This window comes from Antechinus flavipes, chromosome 1 (genome assembly GCF_016432865.1).
Source record: "Antechinus flavipes isolate AdamAnt ecotype Samford, QLD, Australia chromosome 1, AdamAnt_v2, whole genome shotgun sequence".
Lineage (NCBI taxonomy): Eukaryota > Metazoa > Chordata > Mammalia > Dasyuromorphia > Dasyuridae > Antechinus > Antechinus flavipes.
In genome coordinates, this window is record NC_067398.1 from 175,762,688 (window position 1) to 175,778,998 (window position 16,311).

The 16,311-nt window shown below is 34.0% G+C and overlaps 1 protein-coding gene across 1 annotated transcript in view; it reads right to left on the minus strand.

Moving 5' to 3' along the window:
* Positions 1–16,311, minus strand: part of TMEM161B (transmembrane protein 161B) — a 109,816-nt gene that overhangs the window by 22,328 nt on the left and 71,177 nt on the right. Inside the window, exons 6-8 of the mRNA XM_051993198.1 lie at positions 3,870–4,021; positions 3,233–3,293; positions 2,626–2,766 (exon numbers count right to left, since the gene is read on the minus strand). Coding sequence (XP_051849158.1) covers positions 2,626–2,766; positions 3,233–3,293; positions 3,870–4,021 — 354 coding nt within the window. The remainder of the gene's footprint in view (positions 1–2,625; positions 2,767–3,232; positions 3,294–3,869; positions 4,022–16,311) is intronic.

The window sequence follows — 16,311 nt, forward strand, 5'->3', positions numbered from 1 at the left end:
TTGGGTCACACTGAAGTTGGAAATTTAGTCTACCATAATCTAACTATGTACTATTGCATTATATTTTCCCAGAATGTGTTAACACCTGATCTCATTTGATCTTCACAATAATCTGGGGAGAGAAATATGGGATACTTAAGGGAACTGAGGTTCAGAAAGGATAGCTAAAGTCATAAAGCTGGTCAGTGGCAGATGGGATAGGATGGGAACCCTCAAATCTTATCTTAAACTTTCCTCACCAGCCTCTTTCTACTATACTTACACTCTGATTCAATAAAAAGCTCTATGAGCAGTTCTCTGAATTAAGTGTTGAATGACTCCAGTGAATTTTGAGGTTTAGAAAAGTAAGTTTTTTATATTTAATGCAGCTAAAAGAACGTCTTCCCATTATAGAGGACAAAGTTATATCAATTTAAGTGACAGTGAGAGGTCCATAATATTATTCTATAAGGCATATGGCAGACAAACCTGAGTGAAACACTGTTTAAATTAGAATCCCTTTGGTATATAATGATCATGTAAAAAGTTTAAATCATATTATCAAAATCATATGTGATTCACAAATTTTCATTTTTTCTTGGATCATTAAGAACATACCTGAAATTAATTTTTAAATCCTATACAAATCAAGGAAATTTATTTCATTTCTGACAAGGCAATATTCCCAATATAGCAAAGGGTAACTTCATTGTTAATTGTACTCAGAATTTTTATCCCATAGGGACAGATGGGTGGAGAAGATATTTTTATTATTTTAGAACAAAGGCAAATTCTTTAGAATAGTTATTTTATTTTACAGATGTTGGTTTTATTGTCAACTACCCTGAATGGATAAAATGGAGAGGGTTCAAAGAGCCATTTTTAAAAGTAAAGGAAGTGGCTCTAATATCTGTTATCTCAAAATGATAATAAAATGTGTGGGGAAACAGTGTCTGAGTTAAGAAACCATGCACAGTTGACAGGAAAAAGGTAAAAGTTTGGCCACTGCCCTCTGGTAACATAGTAAGAACTGATACCCGCCATGAGGGTAATGTCTTTGTGCCAATCACGCTACTCTCAAAGCCAGGCTAGCGTGCCCACACCCCCTGCAAATAGGCAGAGTGCTGTAACACAATGGGTGGTGGGGCTGTTCAGGAAAGGGCTGAAGCAACACCCCCCCCCAAAAAAAAAAAATTTCCCAAGCACAAAAAAGCAGAATATTTTAAAAACCACATTAAATTCCAAGGGCCACTAAAACACCCACAAAAATAATAAATGCTTAAATATTTTTATGAAGTGTTTCTTTCATCCAGCAGTCTGAGTAAGGCAGTGGGTTTAGCCAAAGAAAGAGGCAGTATTAGGTATGCAGTGTTGCTAGGGAACACTATAGTATCAAGGAGCAGCCCACAGCGGTTTCAGTAGCTTGTGAAGGGCTCCCCTCCACCCACCCTTTTCAGCTTATTTAAATCATAACGCTGGGGTTAGTGGACTGAAGTGTGTGTGTAGAGTAGAGGGGGAGAATCAGGTTTTCTCTTAAAAGAAGCCATTAGAGAGACGGGTGGTGGGAGAAAGGCAGGATGTAGCCAAGAGCATGCTGAGTAAAAGGAAGAAATAAAAGGGGATGAAGGGGTGTGTGGTTAGAGGTGGGAATAAGTACACCCACACACAAAGCATATGCAGAAAAATGGAGGTGGGGGAAACAAAACAAAAGGACTGTCAAAATTAAATAAAAGAAAATGACACAGGTAAAAGAGATATGAATGTTCATCTACCTAAGAAAAAGACTATAAAGAAGGTCCACTATTAAATACAGGATTTTACAGATTAAGAATGTTAGGAGATATGAATACTCAGAGTATCCTAATCATTTTAAATAAATAGATCAAATGGATTATTTTCAACTTTGGATTTACACTGCAAGAAAAAAAAAAGACTAAAGGAAAACTTGGATTTATATATAAGTGAAACTGTATACAAATAACTGCCTTTCCCCAAATATTCTGCATTAGAGAAAAATCTATTGATAATGAAGAATATATTGCAATAAATTTTTGGAATTTTAGTAAAATATCTCAAATGGAAAAAGTGTTCAATGACATAAAACAGTGTAGGGCTAAAAAGCAAATAGCAACACTGTAAATTAGAGAAAGAATTTGATTAATATTTTTACAACATGGTAGAATATCAATAATTTAAATTATGTTATCAGAACTGTTGATAAAACACTAATTTTTGTACTATTAACTAGGGTTTTAGTATATTTGGAGCACAAACATAAAAGTTAAGAAAAACCAAGTGCTCAAATTACGAAAGTAAAACACATGTATCTGCATTCTAATTTTAGTGATTGTTATTGTGAGTATTAACAATTTAAATAAAAGCACAAATTTGTGTCTTTTATGTTCACTGGACAGAAGATTTATTTGGAGGGGTGGGAAAGGAGAAGGTAAATAGCTTTTAAAAATACATTGCACTAACAAAAATAAAAGTAAAAAGGGTGTTCAACTTGTAGAAATATGAAGTACAATCTAAGTAGATCAAATGATTACTTCATTATTAATTTTCATTACAATAAATTGCATATACCTGCATTGAGATGAAAAACATATATTTATCTGCATGTGCTTATGTACATTTTCCGCTTACTGTGTTATTTTTTCTGTTGCCAAATTCAGGGCATCCAGATGCATTTGAGCCAGCCGCAACCCAGGGAAAGTCAAAAAAGCACCAATAAGTGAACACAGAATAGCCAGGAAAAATTTGAAAGTAAGTTTAGACACAGGACCCCTAAAAAAATGAAAAGATTCATCAATATTTCTTTAAGTAACTATGAATTTCCTTTTCTCTAACAATTTAGCCCATGAACTATATTTAATAATCACAGCCAGAAACATTTTAAACAGATTCAGATCAATTTCTGACTCAGGACAATAGTAATGGTAAAGGCAACTCTGACAACTAGTTAAAGTTTTCATTGGAAGAAAGCATTTAAGAGGACATATCAGAGCAAGCAAATTCTAGTCAGAATTGGTTGAATCTGGAAAGGTCAAAACAAAATTAATAAGAGTAGGAAGATGCAAAATCTAAAAACAAAAATTATTAGCTCAACTTCCTTGTAACAAGGATAAAGTTTTTAGGGAATAGGTAAAGCAACAAAGATGGTATCTGAAAGGACATTTCCTACACAAAAAAGCAAATTTCAATTTTCAGCTAAAATATTTGGATTTTATCTTTAAAATCTTCCAAAACTTACTGGGATTCTAAACCTTGCTTTTCAAGAAACTGCATCGCACTTTCTGAAAAATTTGTAAAACCTGTAGGAAAAAAAAAGTATTATTCTTATAGGGGCAAAATACAGAATCTTTCTTTGGAAATAAAATGCTAGAAAACAGCATCTTAAATTTTCAAGTGTCTAGCTTAGCTCTTTCATGTGCTAATTAGTATGCCACAATGCAATAAAATTTGGTTATTAACAGGAACAGTCTTTGAAAACATCCCTTTGATATTTGTACATTCCATGAACGTGAATAAAATTTGCATTAATTCTTCAGGAATTTGTTTAATTTTTTGCATCACAGAAATATTTAACTGTAAGAAAGTTGCGGGGTGTGGATTAAAAATGAAAGGTAAGCAAATAATATCAGCAAAGCAAATACTGCACAATGAAGACTTGATTCTTTTAAAAATAATGAACAACAAATTGTGCTTTTTAAAATGGGACACATTTCAACATGAAAGAATTAAAAGTATACCTGAAACATTAAAGTTATTTTACTATACATAATGCACACACACACACATACATATATACATATGGGGGGAGGGCAGTGAAAAGATACATATACACACACATATTTATAAAATCATCTATATTTCAAAGCATTTATTACCTGTTTCAAGTCCAAATTCTAGGTAGTTTTCAGTAACAATCAAGATTGCCATAGCTTTGACAAAGAAAAAAAATCCAAAGGTAACACAAACTGATCTTTCACCACCTTCTTCTACTTTGAAATAGTGTGTAGTCAATGAAAACAGTACCTTGCTGTAGGAATAAAAAGTTCAGGAAAAAAACCCAACAACTTTGTGGAGTCCAACAGTAGTACCACTTTACGCTACCTGAAATAACATTAAAATTTCAACACTGTCTACAATATACCACAACAAAAGTAACTTCAAGTTCAGAAGTTGACACTGCTTGGTAAAATTCCTTAGCCTTTGGAAATCAGAAAATCTGTGGAAAACTGGTCATTCTCCCAGGAAGCAGAATGAAACATTTAAGAATGTAGCAGGTTCAAATGTGGTTTAGAGTAGCCCTGACTTAGGAAAAGAGCATAAACAGTAGCAACATTGTCCTTGGATAAACAGAGTAGATATTAAAATTCAAATGAGAATCATATTGCACTATAGGTCACTATAGTAATTTTTATGCAATAGGTTCTTGTAGACAGGAAAGACCAGGAAAGCAGCCATTTTAGGAAAGTAAGATTTTTCACCACTGATTTGTAATTAGTTGTCTTCAAGACAGTAGGCAACACTTGAGCCTGTTAAAAAAAAAAAAAAAATCTTAATTCCTGGATTGATAAAGTAGAATTTAGAACTAGAAGCCCCGGGGACTTTGAGGTCATTTAATGCAACTCTTATCCTAGTAGGAAGAGACTGAGACTTACAAAGGCTAAGGGACTTTCCCAGGCAGTGTCAACATTCAAACTTGAGTCCTTTCATTCCAGAACCAATGCACACTCCATGAGAACATGATGCTATATAACAAGGGGAGATAGATTTATTCAGGTATCTGGAATTGGAAATCAATGAATTTTCCCATGGAGACAATTTTATATTTGAGGGTTTGCTGCAATTGAAATAGTCTTTATAATCCTTTTATTCTTACATTTTAACCATATGAGCTCAGACAAAGTGAGAACTTAATTAAATACTGTTTTTAAGGAAACACCCCATAATTCAAAATAACCAATAGCTGGTGCTACTTTAACCCACAGTTGGGAAATTAAAGAAAGTTCTACTTTTAACAAGGGGAGATGTATTTATTCAGGTATCTGGACTTGGAAATCAATGAATTTTTCCAAAGAGACAATTCTATATTCAAGGAGTAGATGCAACTGAAATACTAGTCTTATATTTTAACCTTATGAGCTTAGACAGTTTGAGAACTTAACTATAATATTAGTTCTAAGATAACACTCCTGAGTTCAAAATAACCAAACAGAGAAATCAACTCAGAACACAATACCTTCACAAAGTGAGGAATATTCTATGATCGAAGTGGAAAAAGGTAAGGGAATGGAGTTCTAGCCCTGGTTCTACCAACTAACTAGCTCTGCCTAGTTCTAACCATTAGTATGTAATTATGCGCAAATCATTTTTTTTTTAAGTTTCCTTATCTGCAAAATTGAGATGATCTCTAAAACTTCTTACACTCTAAAGGCCAATGTGTGATTGTAAGAGTATAAAATGACAAAACTCTTCACCATTTATATAATTACAAATGCAAGAGATTTCCTGATCCTTTATAAAGTTATTAAATTACCGTCTCTTTTTAATATGCTTGTAAACACAATGATATACACATTCTCCAAATTAAAACATCAACAACTGACCTATGTCTGTCTCATATAGACACATTCACACACACACACACACACACACACACACACACACACACACGGCCTGTATGCATGTATGTACGTTTTCATGTGCTACCTGGATTCCAGTCCAAGCTGTATCACTAAATCCACTTCAGAACAAGTCACTGACAATGTGATCTGATAGTAAAATTATTTCTAAAGGTTCATTTTAGCATTTATTTTTAAATTGTTACTCTACCTATATCCATCTCTGTACAGAAACCAAACTGTCTTGGACTAACAGCAGCCACTGACCAAAGCTTGATACCATTTCAATCCAATATATTTTTACCTCTCAAATAAATTGTGCCTATCTCTCCCTTTTTCCTATCTTTTACCATTTACAGTGTAATATATTCCACAGAAAACTATTTTTCAAGTAGCAACATTCAAGATCAATGGACATTTATTCAATTTGATCATTTTACTACTATGTAAAATATATTTTCCATTATAATAATCAAATATTTTAAAGTTACATTATTAATGTCAATCGATTTTATATGATAGTTTAGGACTCTATCCTAAACAATATCATTCCAAAGATTCGAGGAAAACGTGTTCCAAAATTCCAAATAACTGCTGATTGATTATATATATTATTCTGGTGGACCCTCATAATCTGACATCATCTTATCTTTCCAAATTCATCTCATGCTATATCCTTCTCCTATAAACAAATGGCCTATTCCCTAAATTCATTCAGCATTTTCTACCTCTAACTACTCAGATTGATCCCTATGCCTGCAATAACTTCACAATCCCCTTCATCTCTGCCGGATTAAATCCTATATATTCTTTAAAGGATGAGTTATTTTTTCTCAACGAATTCTTTTCTGACACACCTCCTCCCTGCCCCCTGTCAGTTTTGATCTCTCCTGATTTCAATCATCCAGAACTTGAAATACCACTTGGCTTAGCACTAGTATTGTACTAATAAATTGTTAAGTTCCAAAAGGCAGAGACTGTATTTTATTTCATTTTTTTTTTTTTTAAATCTCACTAGGACAAGCATGTAACACACCTGGAAGCACACCTCTTCAAAATATACTAAAAATAATTTCATTAATTTGTAAGCCAGTAAAGTTAGATTTGTTATTCAAAGCCAAACTTGTGGCAAGCTGGGGACTTTTTACAATCTTACTACATCATGGTCAGTTCACAACAGTTTGTATGAGGCTATCTAGGGAAGGTCCTATACGATGAAAAGAAAGGGGAAAAGTCAGGAAGAAATAGACCCTAATCATGAGTCTGTTGATTAACTATGCACAATTCATAAATAAGATCTACTAATTTACTCCTGAGATGTCCCACACAATTTAAAAACATTTAGTGTGATCTAAACAAAGTAATTTGATATCATGGCATGTATATTTGCTATATATAAACACAATATTAAATTGAGTTATTTTACTTACATTGAATACTTTGAAACTATATAAACTTTTTATTAAATAGAAACTATTAAGATGGTCCATTTGTGCTCTTTGGTCTGTTTTATATACTAAAAACTTAAGAAAACAACTACACATCTACCCTTCTGTACTTTTTGTTCCATATAACAATGAATGTTAACTACTGAATATGTGAAATCTGAAACAGAAGTGAGCTCAGGTCACCTAGTCAAACCCATACATTAAAAGAAATTCATTCCCTTCATCTAGCATTCCCATAAGTCCACTCCATTTCTGGATAGCTTTAATTATCTTTGTTTTTTTCCCCCAAGAGTTTAAGTTAAAGAAGAAAAAATAGTTGAGGTAGGAAAACCAAATTAAAAAAATTATCTTTCTATTCACTATTAATCTGTCCTTGAATTCATTGTAATTTGTGTATTAATAGAGCAAATTTCAGCCGAAGAATCTTTTTAACAAGAAATGAAGTTAAACTCAGTTAAATTGAATGTTTTACTTAAATGTCACCTAAATAATATTCAATACATTACCTAAATACCATCCTTCCAGTTTTTTACTGTAATTAAACTTTTAAAAAAATTATAGCTTCTTATGAATTTATGCCAACTTCTAGTAATTCCTAAACTCTACTGAATTGAAAAGTTAGTTTGCATAAGTTTTCATAAAATCTAATATCAACCTTTTCTAGATATATACTATGGAGAAAGGAAAGAGAATCATATTTCAAACAAGATATTTAGATATTTCAATAATATATACATGACTTCCGGCCAAGATGGCGGAGAGGAGGCACACAGCTGTGTAACCTCCATGTTTTTCTCTCACTATCCATTTCATTTCATGCCTCTGAATTAATGCTCGACTGAAAAAAAACATACAATTAGTTGCCAAGAGAAACCATCCTTGAGACTCGTCAGGAAAGGTCTGTTTTTGCGCAAGCGCGGGGACGGTTATTAGATCAGAAGCAGCCTGCGGGCAGCAGCGACAGTGAGAGCCCAGAAGGCGGCTCAGAGCCAAGGAGAGTGAAGAGGGGGTGGGGCATGATCACAGCAGTCCCTGCGGGGAGAGCTTTGCTACAGGATTAGATACTTTGCTCCGGCAGCAAGTCAGCAGGGCAGCAGAGAAGCTAAAAACACCGGGGGTGAAGAATACAACCCCAAACAGTTGGAGTCTCTCGGGACCTGGCCACCCCTCCCCACAGTGTCTCAGCACGCTCTGGGATCTGAGCGCAGGCGCAGCACAGTAGGGCTAGTGCCTCACTGCTGCCCGTCCCCTCCCCCCCCCCCCAGTCTGTAGAGGAAGCTCGGTAACACCACCCAGCCCCTCCCCCAAAGAAAGCAGCCTCCATTCAAGGGTTTTTTCTTCTGTTTCTTTGATAGTTTGTCTTTGATTATAAGACAAAATGAGCAAGAAACTGAAAAAGACTTTAACCCTTGACAGCTTCTATACAGATAAAGAGCAGACTCCAAATCCTGAGGAGACTAAAAACAAACAGTCTCCAGGTGAATCCCCAAAGGAGGAGATCATCTGTTCCTCAGCACAGATGAATCTCATAGAAGAAATTAAAAAGGCTCTCACAAGGGAGCTAGAAGAAAAATGGGAAAAGCAGAGTGAGGCTTGGCAAAAGTGTCTGGAGAAGTCATCCCACTCAGTTAAAGAGAGAGTGGATAAAGAAATCAAATCCTTGAAAAATAGGATTGGTGAACTGGAAACAGAAAATAGCTCTCTAAAAAACAAAATTGGCGAAATGGAAAAAAATTCCACAGAACAAAAGAACTCAATTGGACAATTAGTAAAAGATTTTTAAAAAGTGTGTGAAGAAAATACTTCACTGAAAATCAGGGTCGAACAAATGGAATTGAATGACTCGAGGAGACAAGAAGAATCAGTCAAGCAAATCCAAAAAAATCAAACAATGGAAAAGAATGTGAAATACCTTCTGGGGAAAACAACAGACCTGGAATACAGATCCAGGAGAGACAACCTGAGAATTATCGGACTCCCAGAAAAGTATGATGAAAAAAAGAGCCTGGACACTATTTTCCAGGAAATTATCAAAGAGAACTGCCCAGAAGTCATAGAAACAGAGGGTAAAATAGACATTGAAAGAATTCATCGATCCCCTACTGAAAGGGATCCTAAAATCAAAACACCAAGGAATATAGTGGCCAAATTCCAGAACCCTCAGACTAAGGAAAAAATACTGCAAGCTGCTAGAAAAACCCAATTCAAGTATCGAGGAGCCACAATAAGGATCACCCAGGATCTGGCAACATCCATATTAAAGGATCAAAGGGCCTGGAATATGATATTCCAAAAGGCTAAGGAACTTGGTATGCAACCAAAAATAACTTACCCAGAGAGAATGAGCATCTTTTTCCAGGGAAGAAGATGGACATTCAATGAAGTAAGCGAATTTCATCTATTTTTGATGAAAAAGCCAGAACTTAACAAAAAGTTTGATCTACAAGTACAGAATTCAAGAGAAATCTAAAAAGGTAAAGATTAATCTTGCGAACTATATTTCGGCTATAAAGATGTATAAAGAATACATGTATACCTTGTTCTAGAAACTAGATGTGGAAAGGACATTGTACCAGAAAAAGGAGAAAGTGGGAGTACTACATTTCATGAAGAGGAAAAGAAAACCTATTATATCTGAGAGAAAGAATGGAGAGGGATGAATATAGTGAGTATTTTACTGCTTTCAGAATTGGCATTAAGAGAAAAATTTTAGACATATTCAATCTATGGTGAAACTTCTCCCACCTCATTGAAAAGTGAGAAGAGAAAAGTGAAAAGGGAAGGAATAAGCTAAGTGGAAGGGAATACGGTAACTGGGAGGGAAAGGGGTAAATTAGGGGGAGGAACTCTAAGGGGGGGGGAGGGATACTAAAAAAGGGAGGGCTGTGAGAAGCAAGTGGTGCTCACAAGCTTAATACTGGGAAGGGGGGTAAGGGAGTAAGAAGGGAGAAAAGCATAAACCGGGGTTAACAAGATGGCAAGTAATACAGAATTGGTCATTTTAACCATAAATGTGAACGGGGTAAACTCCTCTATAAAGAGGAAGCGGTTAGCAGAATGGATTAAAAGCCAGAATTCTACAATATGTTGTTTACAGGAAACACACCTGAAGCGGGGAGATACATGCAGGTTAAAGGTAAAAGGTTGGAGCAAAATCTACTATGCTTCAGGTGAAGTCAAAAAAGCAGGGGTAGCCATCCTGATCTCAGATCAAACTAAAGCAAAAATTGATCTAATCAAAAGAGATAAGGAAGGGCACTAAATCTTGCTAAAGGGTAGAATGAATAATGAAGCAGTATCTATATTAAACATATATGCACCAAGTGGTGTAGCATCTAAATTCTTAAAAGAGAAATTAAGAGAGCTGCAAGAAGAAATAGACAGCAAAACTATAATAGTGGGAGATCTCAACCTTGCACTCTCAGAATTAGATAAATCAAATCACAAAATAAATAAGAAAGAAGTCAAAGAGATAAATAGAATACTAGAAAAATTAGATATGATAAGATCTTTGGAGAAAATTGAATGGAGACAGAAAGGAGTACACTTTCTTTTCAGCAGTTCATGGAACTTATACAAAATTGACCATATATTAGGACATAAAAACCTCAAACTCAAATGCAGTAAGGCAGAAATAGTAAATGCATCCTTTTCAGACCACGATGCATTGAAAATTACATTCAATAAAAAGCCACGGGAAAGTAGACCAAAAAATAATTGGAAACTCAATAATCTCATACTAAAGAATGATTGGGTGAAACAGCAAATTATAGACATAATTAATAACTTCATCCAAGAAAACGATAATAATGAGACATCATACCAAAATGTATGGGATGCAGCCAAAGCGGTAATAAGGGGAAATCTAGAGGCCTATTTGTATAAAATAGAGAAAGAGAAGGTCAATGAATTGGGCTTGCAACTAAAAATGCTAGAAAAGGAACAAATTAAAACCCCCCCAGTCAAACACTAAACTTGAAATTCTAAAAATAAAAGGAGAGATCAATAAAATTGAAAGTAAAAAAACTATTGAATTAATTAATAAAACTAAGAGTTGGTTCTATGAAAAAACCAACAAAATAGACAAACCCTTAGTAAATCTGATTAAAAAAAGGAAAGAGGAAAATCAAATTGTTAGTCTTAAAAATGAAAAGGGAGAACTCACCACTAACGAAGAGGAAATTAGAGCAATAATTAGGAGTTACTTTGCCCAACTTTACGCCAATAAATTCGACAAATTAAATGAAATAGAAGAATACCTCCAATAATATAGCTTGCCTAAACTAACAGAGGAAGAAGTAAATATCCTAAACACTCCCATCTCAGAAAAAGAAATAGAACAAACTATCAATCAACTCCCTAAGAAAAAATCCCCAGGACCAGATGGATTTACATGTGAATTCTATCAAACATTTAAAGATCAATTAACTCCAATGCTAAATAAACTATTTGAAAAAGTAGGGATTGAAGGAGTCCTACCAAACTCCTTTTATGACACAGACATGGTACTGATACCTAAACCAGGTAGGCTGAAAACAGAGAAAGAAAATTATAGACCAATCTCCCTAATGAATATTGATAAATCTTATAAATTATAAATAAAATTGCTAAAATCTTAAATAAAATATTAGCAAAAAGATTACAGAAAATCATCCCCAGGATAATACACTATGACCGAGTAGGATTTATACCAGGAATGCAGGACTGGTTCAATATTAGGAAGACTATTAACATAATTGACTATATCAATAACCAACCAAAGAAAAACCATATGATCATCTCAATAGATGCAGAAAAAGCATTTGATAAATTCCAACAGCCATTCCTAATAAAAACACTTGAGAGCATAGGAATAAAAGGACTTTTCCTTAAAATAGTCAGGAGCATATATTTAAAACCTTCAGTAAGCATCATATGCAATGGGGAAAAACTGGAACCTTTCCCAGTAAGATCTGGAGTGAAGCAAGGTTGCCCACCATCACCATTATTATTCAATATTGTATTAGAAACACTAGCCTCTGCAATAAGAGTCGAGAAAGAGATTAAAGGAATTAGAGTAGGCAATGAGGAAACCAAACTATCACTCTTTGCAGATGATATGATGGTATACCTAGAGAACCCCAGAGATTCTACTAAAAAGCTATTAGAAATAATTCATAATTTTAGCAAAGTAGCAGGATACAAAATAAATCCCCATAAATCCTCAGCATTTTTATACACCACCAACAAAATCCAAGAGCAAGAGATACAAAGAGAAATTCCATTCAAAATAACTGTTGAAAGCATAAAATATTTGGGAATCTACCTACCAAAGGAAAGTCAGGAATTATTTGAGCAAAATTACAAAAAAGTTTCCACACAAATAAAGTCAGACTTAAATAATTGGAAAAATATTAAGTGCTCTTGGATACGCCGAGCGAATATAATAAAGATGACAATACTCCCTAAACTAATCTATTTATTTAGTGCTATACCAATCAGACTTCCAAGAAAATATTTTAATGATCTAGAAAAAATAACAACAAAATTCATACGGAACAATAAAAAGTCAAGAATCTCAAGGGAATTAATGAAAAAAAAATAAAATGAAGGTGGTCTAGCTGTACCTGATCTAAAATTATATTATAAAGCAGCAGTCACCAAAACCATTTGGTATTGGCTAAGAAATAGATTAGTTGATCAGTGGAAAAGATTAGGTTCACAAGACAGAATAGTCAACTATACCAATCTAGTGTTTGACAAACCCAAAGATTCTAACTTTTGGGATAAGAATTCATTATTTGATAAAAACTGCTGGGATAACTGGAAATTAGTATGGCAGAAATTAGGCAAGGATCCACACTTAACACCATATACCAAGATAAGATCAAAATGGGTCCATGACTTAGGCATAAAGAACGAGATTATAAATAAATTAGAGGAACATAGGATAGTTTATCTCTCAGACTTGTGGAGGAGAAAGAAATTTGTGACCAAAGATGAACTAGAGACCATTACTGATCACAAAATAAAAAAAATTGATTATATCAAATTAAAAAGCCTTTGTACAAACAGAACGAATGCAAACAAGATTAGTAGGGAAGCAACAAACTGGGAAAACATCTTTACAGTTAAAGATTCTGATAAAGGCCTCATTTCCAAAATATATAGAGAACTGACTCAAATTTATAAGAAATCAAGCCATTCTCCAATTGATAAATGGTCAAAGGATATGAACAGAAAATTTTCAGATGATGAAATTGAAACTATTACCACTCACATGAAAGAGTGTTCCAAATCACTATTGATCAGAGAAATGCAAATTAAGACAACTCTGAGATATCACTACATACCTGTCAGATTGGCTAAGATGACAGGAAAAAATAATGATGAATGTTGGAGGGGATGCGGGAAAATGGGGACACTGATGCATTCTTGGTGGAGTTGTGAACGAATCCAACCATTCTGGAGAGCAATCTGGAATTATGCCCAAAAAATTATCAAACAGTGTATACCCTTTGATCCAGCAGTGTTTCTATTGGGCTTATACCCCAAAGAGGTACTAAAAAAGGGAAAGGGACCTGTATGTGCCAAAATGTTTGTAACAGCCCTGTTTGTAGTGGCTAGAAACTGGAAAATGAATGGATGCCCATCAATTGGAGAATGGCTGGGTAAATTGTGGTATATGAATGTTATGGAATATTATTGCTCTGTAAGGAATGACCAGCAGGATGAATACAGAGAGGCTTGGAGAGACCTACATGGACTGATGCTAAGTGAGATGAGCAGAACCAGGAGATCATTATACACTTCGACAACGATATTGTAGGAGGATGTATTCTGATGGAAGTGGATTTCTATGACAAAGAGACCTAACTGAGTTTCAATGGATAAATGATGGACAGAAACAGCTACACCCAAAGAAGGAACACTGGGAAACGAATGTGAACTATTTGCATTTTTGATTTTCTTCCCGAGTTATTTTTACCTTCTGAATCCAATTCTCCCTGTGCAACAGGAGAACTGTTCAGTTCTGCAAATATGTATTGTATCTAGGATATACTGCAACATATTTAACATATATAGGACTGCTTGCCATCTTGGGGGGGGAGGGTGAAGGGAGGGAGGGGAAAAATCGAAACATAAGCGAGTGCAAGGGATAATGTTGTAAAAATTTACCCTGGCATGGATTCTGTCAATACAAAGTTATTATTAAATAAAATAAAATTTAAAAAATAATAATATATACATACATACCTACATGCATATATATATACACATAAACATATTCAAAAGTAGAGTTTCACTCATCAATAAATCTGATAAATTGTCCAAACTGGCAAGTTCCCTATGTTCATGTCAAAGTGGGAATATTAAGATTAGCCTTCTTGTAACTCACCTCAAAATTCCTTTTAAAGGTCTCAAACTATCAATATACTTTTACTCAATTTTAACCTGAGCTTTCTCACTGTTAATTACAAGATTAAGGTAATTTCTTTAGTAATTGGGAAATATTTAAGAACACTGTGATTTTAGATTTGACAGAAGACTTACTTAAGCAGGACAAATTTGTCAATTTCAATTACAAGTTAAAATTGTTATATTTCAATAGATTCAATATGATCATTATGAAGTATGTTGATGAACATAATAAAAAATTTAGCTTTTACATGTTTACTATCTATAAAACTTAATTATTATGCATATTCTATCATGATTTTTTTGTAAGATATTATTCACTTGATAGATTTAGGTTTTGATATATGTGATCTTATCTGACATAATTTAAGAAAGAGTTTGTTGTAATATAAGTTGAATAAACCATTTATCCCTTGAAAAAAACATAGAGAGGCTGTTATATCAGAATAAAAATCAATCCTTCCTTTCAATGCTAATTAAACACTATTATTTACATATAAATGGGGTTTTAAATAATGTGAAGATACAAATAATCATGACCACTACCCTCAAAGAATTTTTATTTGAATAAAACTGTCAAGTGGTACAAAGTATATCTAAATGATAAGAATATAAGTGTATGTGAAAGGCACAGATAATCTTTCACCAGGAAAGGAATACTATTTGCAGTAATGCAAAACTTCTCTCTTTTCTGATAATTACTATAGTTTACTGAAATTCCAAAACAATATAGTGAAGTTGAAAGAAAACTGAACAAATTTTAAAATTGTTTAAATGTTGAGTCCTTCTCCTGTAGTTCAAATTACCAAAAAAGACTGTTTTATGCTTATATTATATTAATGCTTACATTAAGAAATTTTTTCTGCATAAGATATTCTTACTGTTCAAGAAAGTTGGTATACAGTCCTTAAAATGGCATTTAATAGGCATAAATATACTTTTGAATTTTTAAAAAAAACCTATATACTTTTCTACCTTTATAAATCTGTATCTGAATATTTTAATCAATTACAATACAACACCACATTTTAGTAAAGACACAGATAAATTGTAGATCAAACAAAGGAGTAAGATGGAAAAGGGACTCAAAACTGAGTCATATAAAAACTTGTACTCCCAACACCTCAAGGGTTGAGGGGAGATGAGGTAGCCAGAATGAGAAAAAGAACAGCTCAAGAATATAATTCCACAGAAAGATGTCCATGAGAAAGATACAGCAGTTATCTAAATTATCTAAAAAGGTTGAACCAAAAAAAAAAAAAAAAAGTTCCTTCTTGCAGTCCCAAATAACTAAAAGCTAGATCATGGAAGAGGGGTCTTGCTAAAGGAGCCAGCAGATAAGCAAGCTAAAAATCTAGAAGCCCCTGTCCCTTACCAGGAAATTTCTAGGGAAACACAAATACGATAGTGTCCTGCCCAAGGAGCACTAGCAGACACAGAAGAAACAGAATCAAGGAAGACACATCAAAGACTATGACCAAATGAAAAAGCTGGATGCTCTATTTCACAAAATCATAAAAGAAACCACCCAGCTTTACCAGATTGTATAGTGAAAAATGGGGGAAAAAAAATCTATCATCCCCATTCACACAATCACCTATCTGGTTTAATTTCTAACTAGAAATTGTGACAATCTGTCTTTTCTTGGGGGAAGATGAAGCAATCTAGGTTAAATGACTTGCCCAGCGTCACAGAACTAGTAAATGTCAAGTATCTAAAGCTGGATTTGAACTCAGGTCCTCAACTCCAGGGCCACTGCTCTATCCACTGCATCATCTAACAGCCCCTAGCAATAGCATTCTCTTGTCTCCCAGCTTTAAATTTTTCCTTGGATCAAATCATCCTGAACACAATTG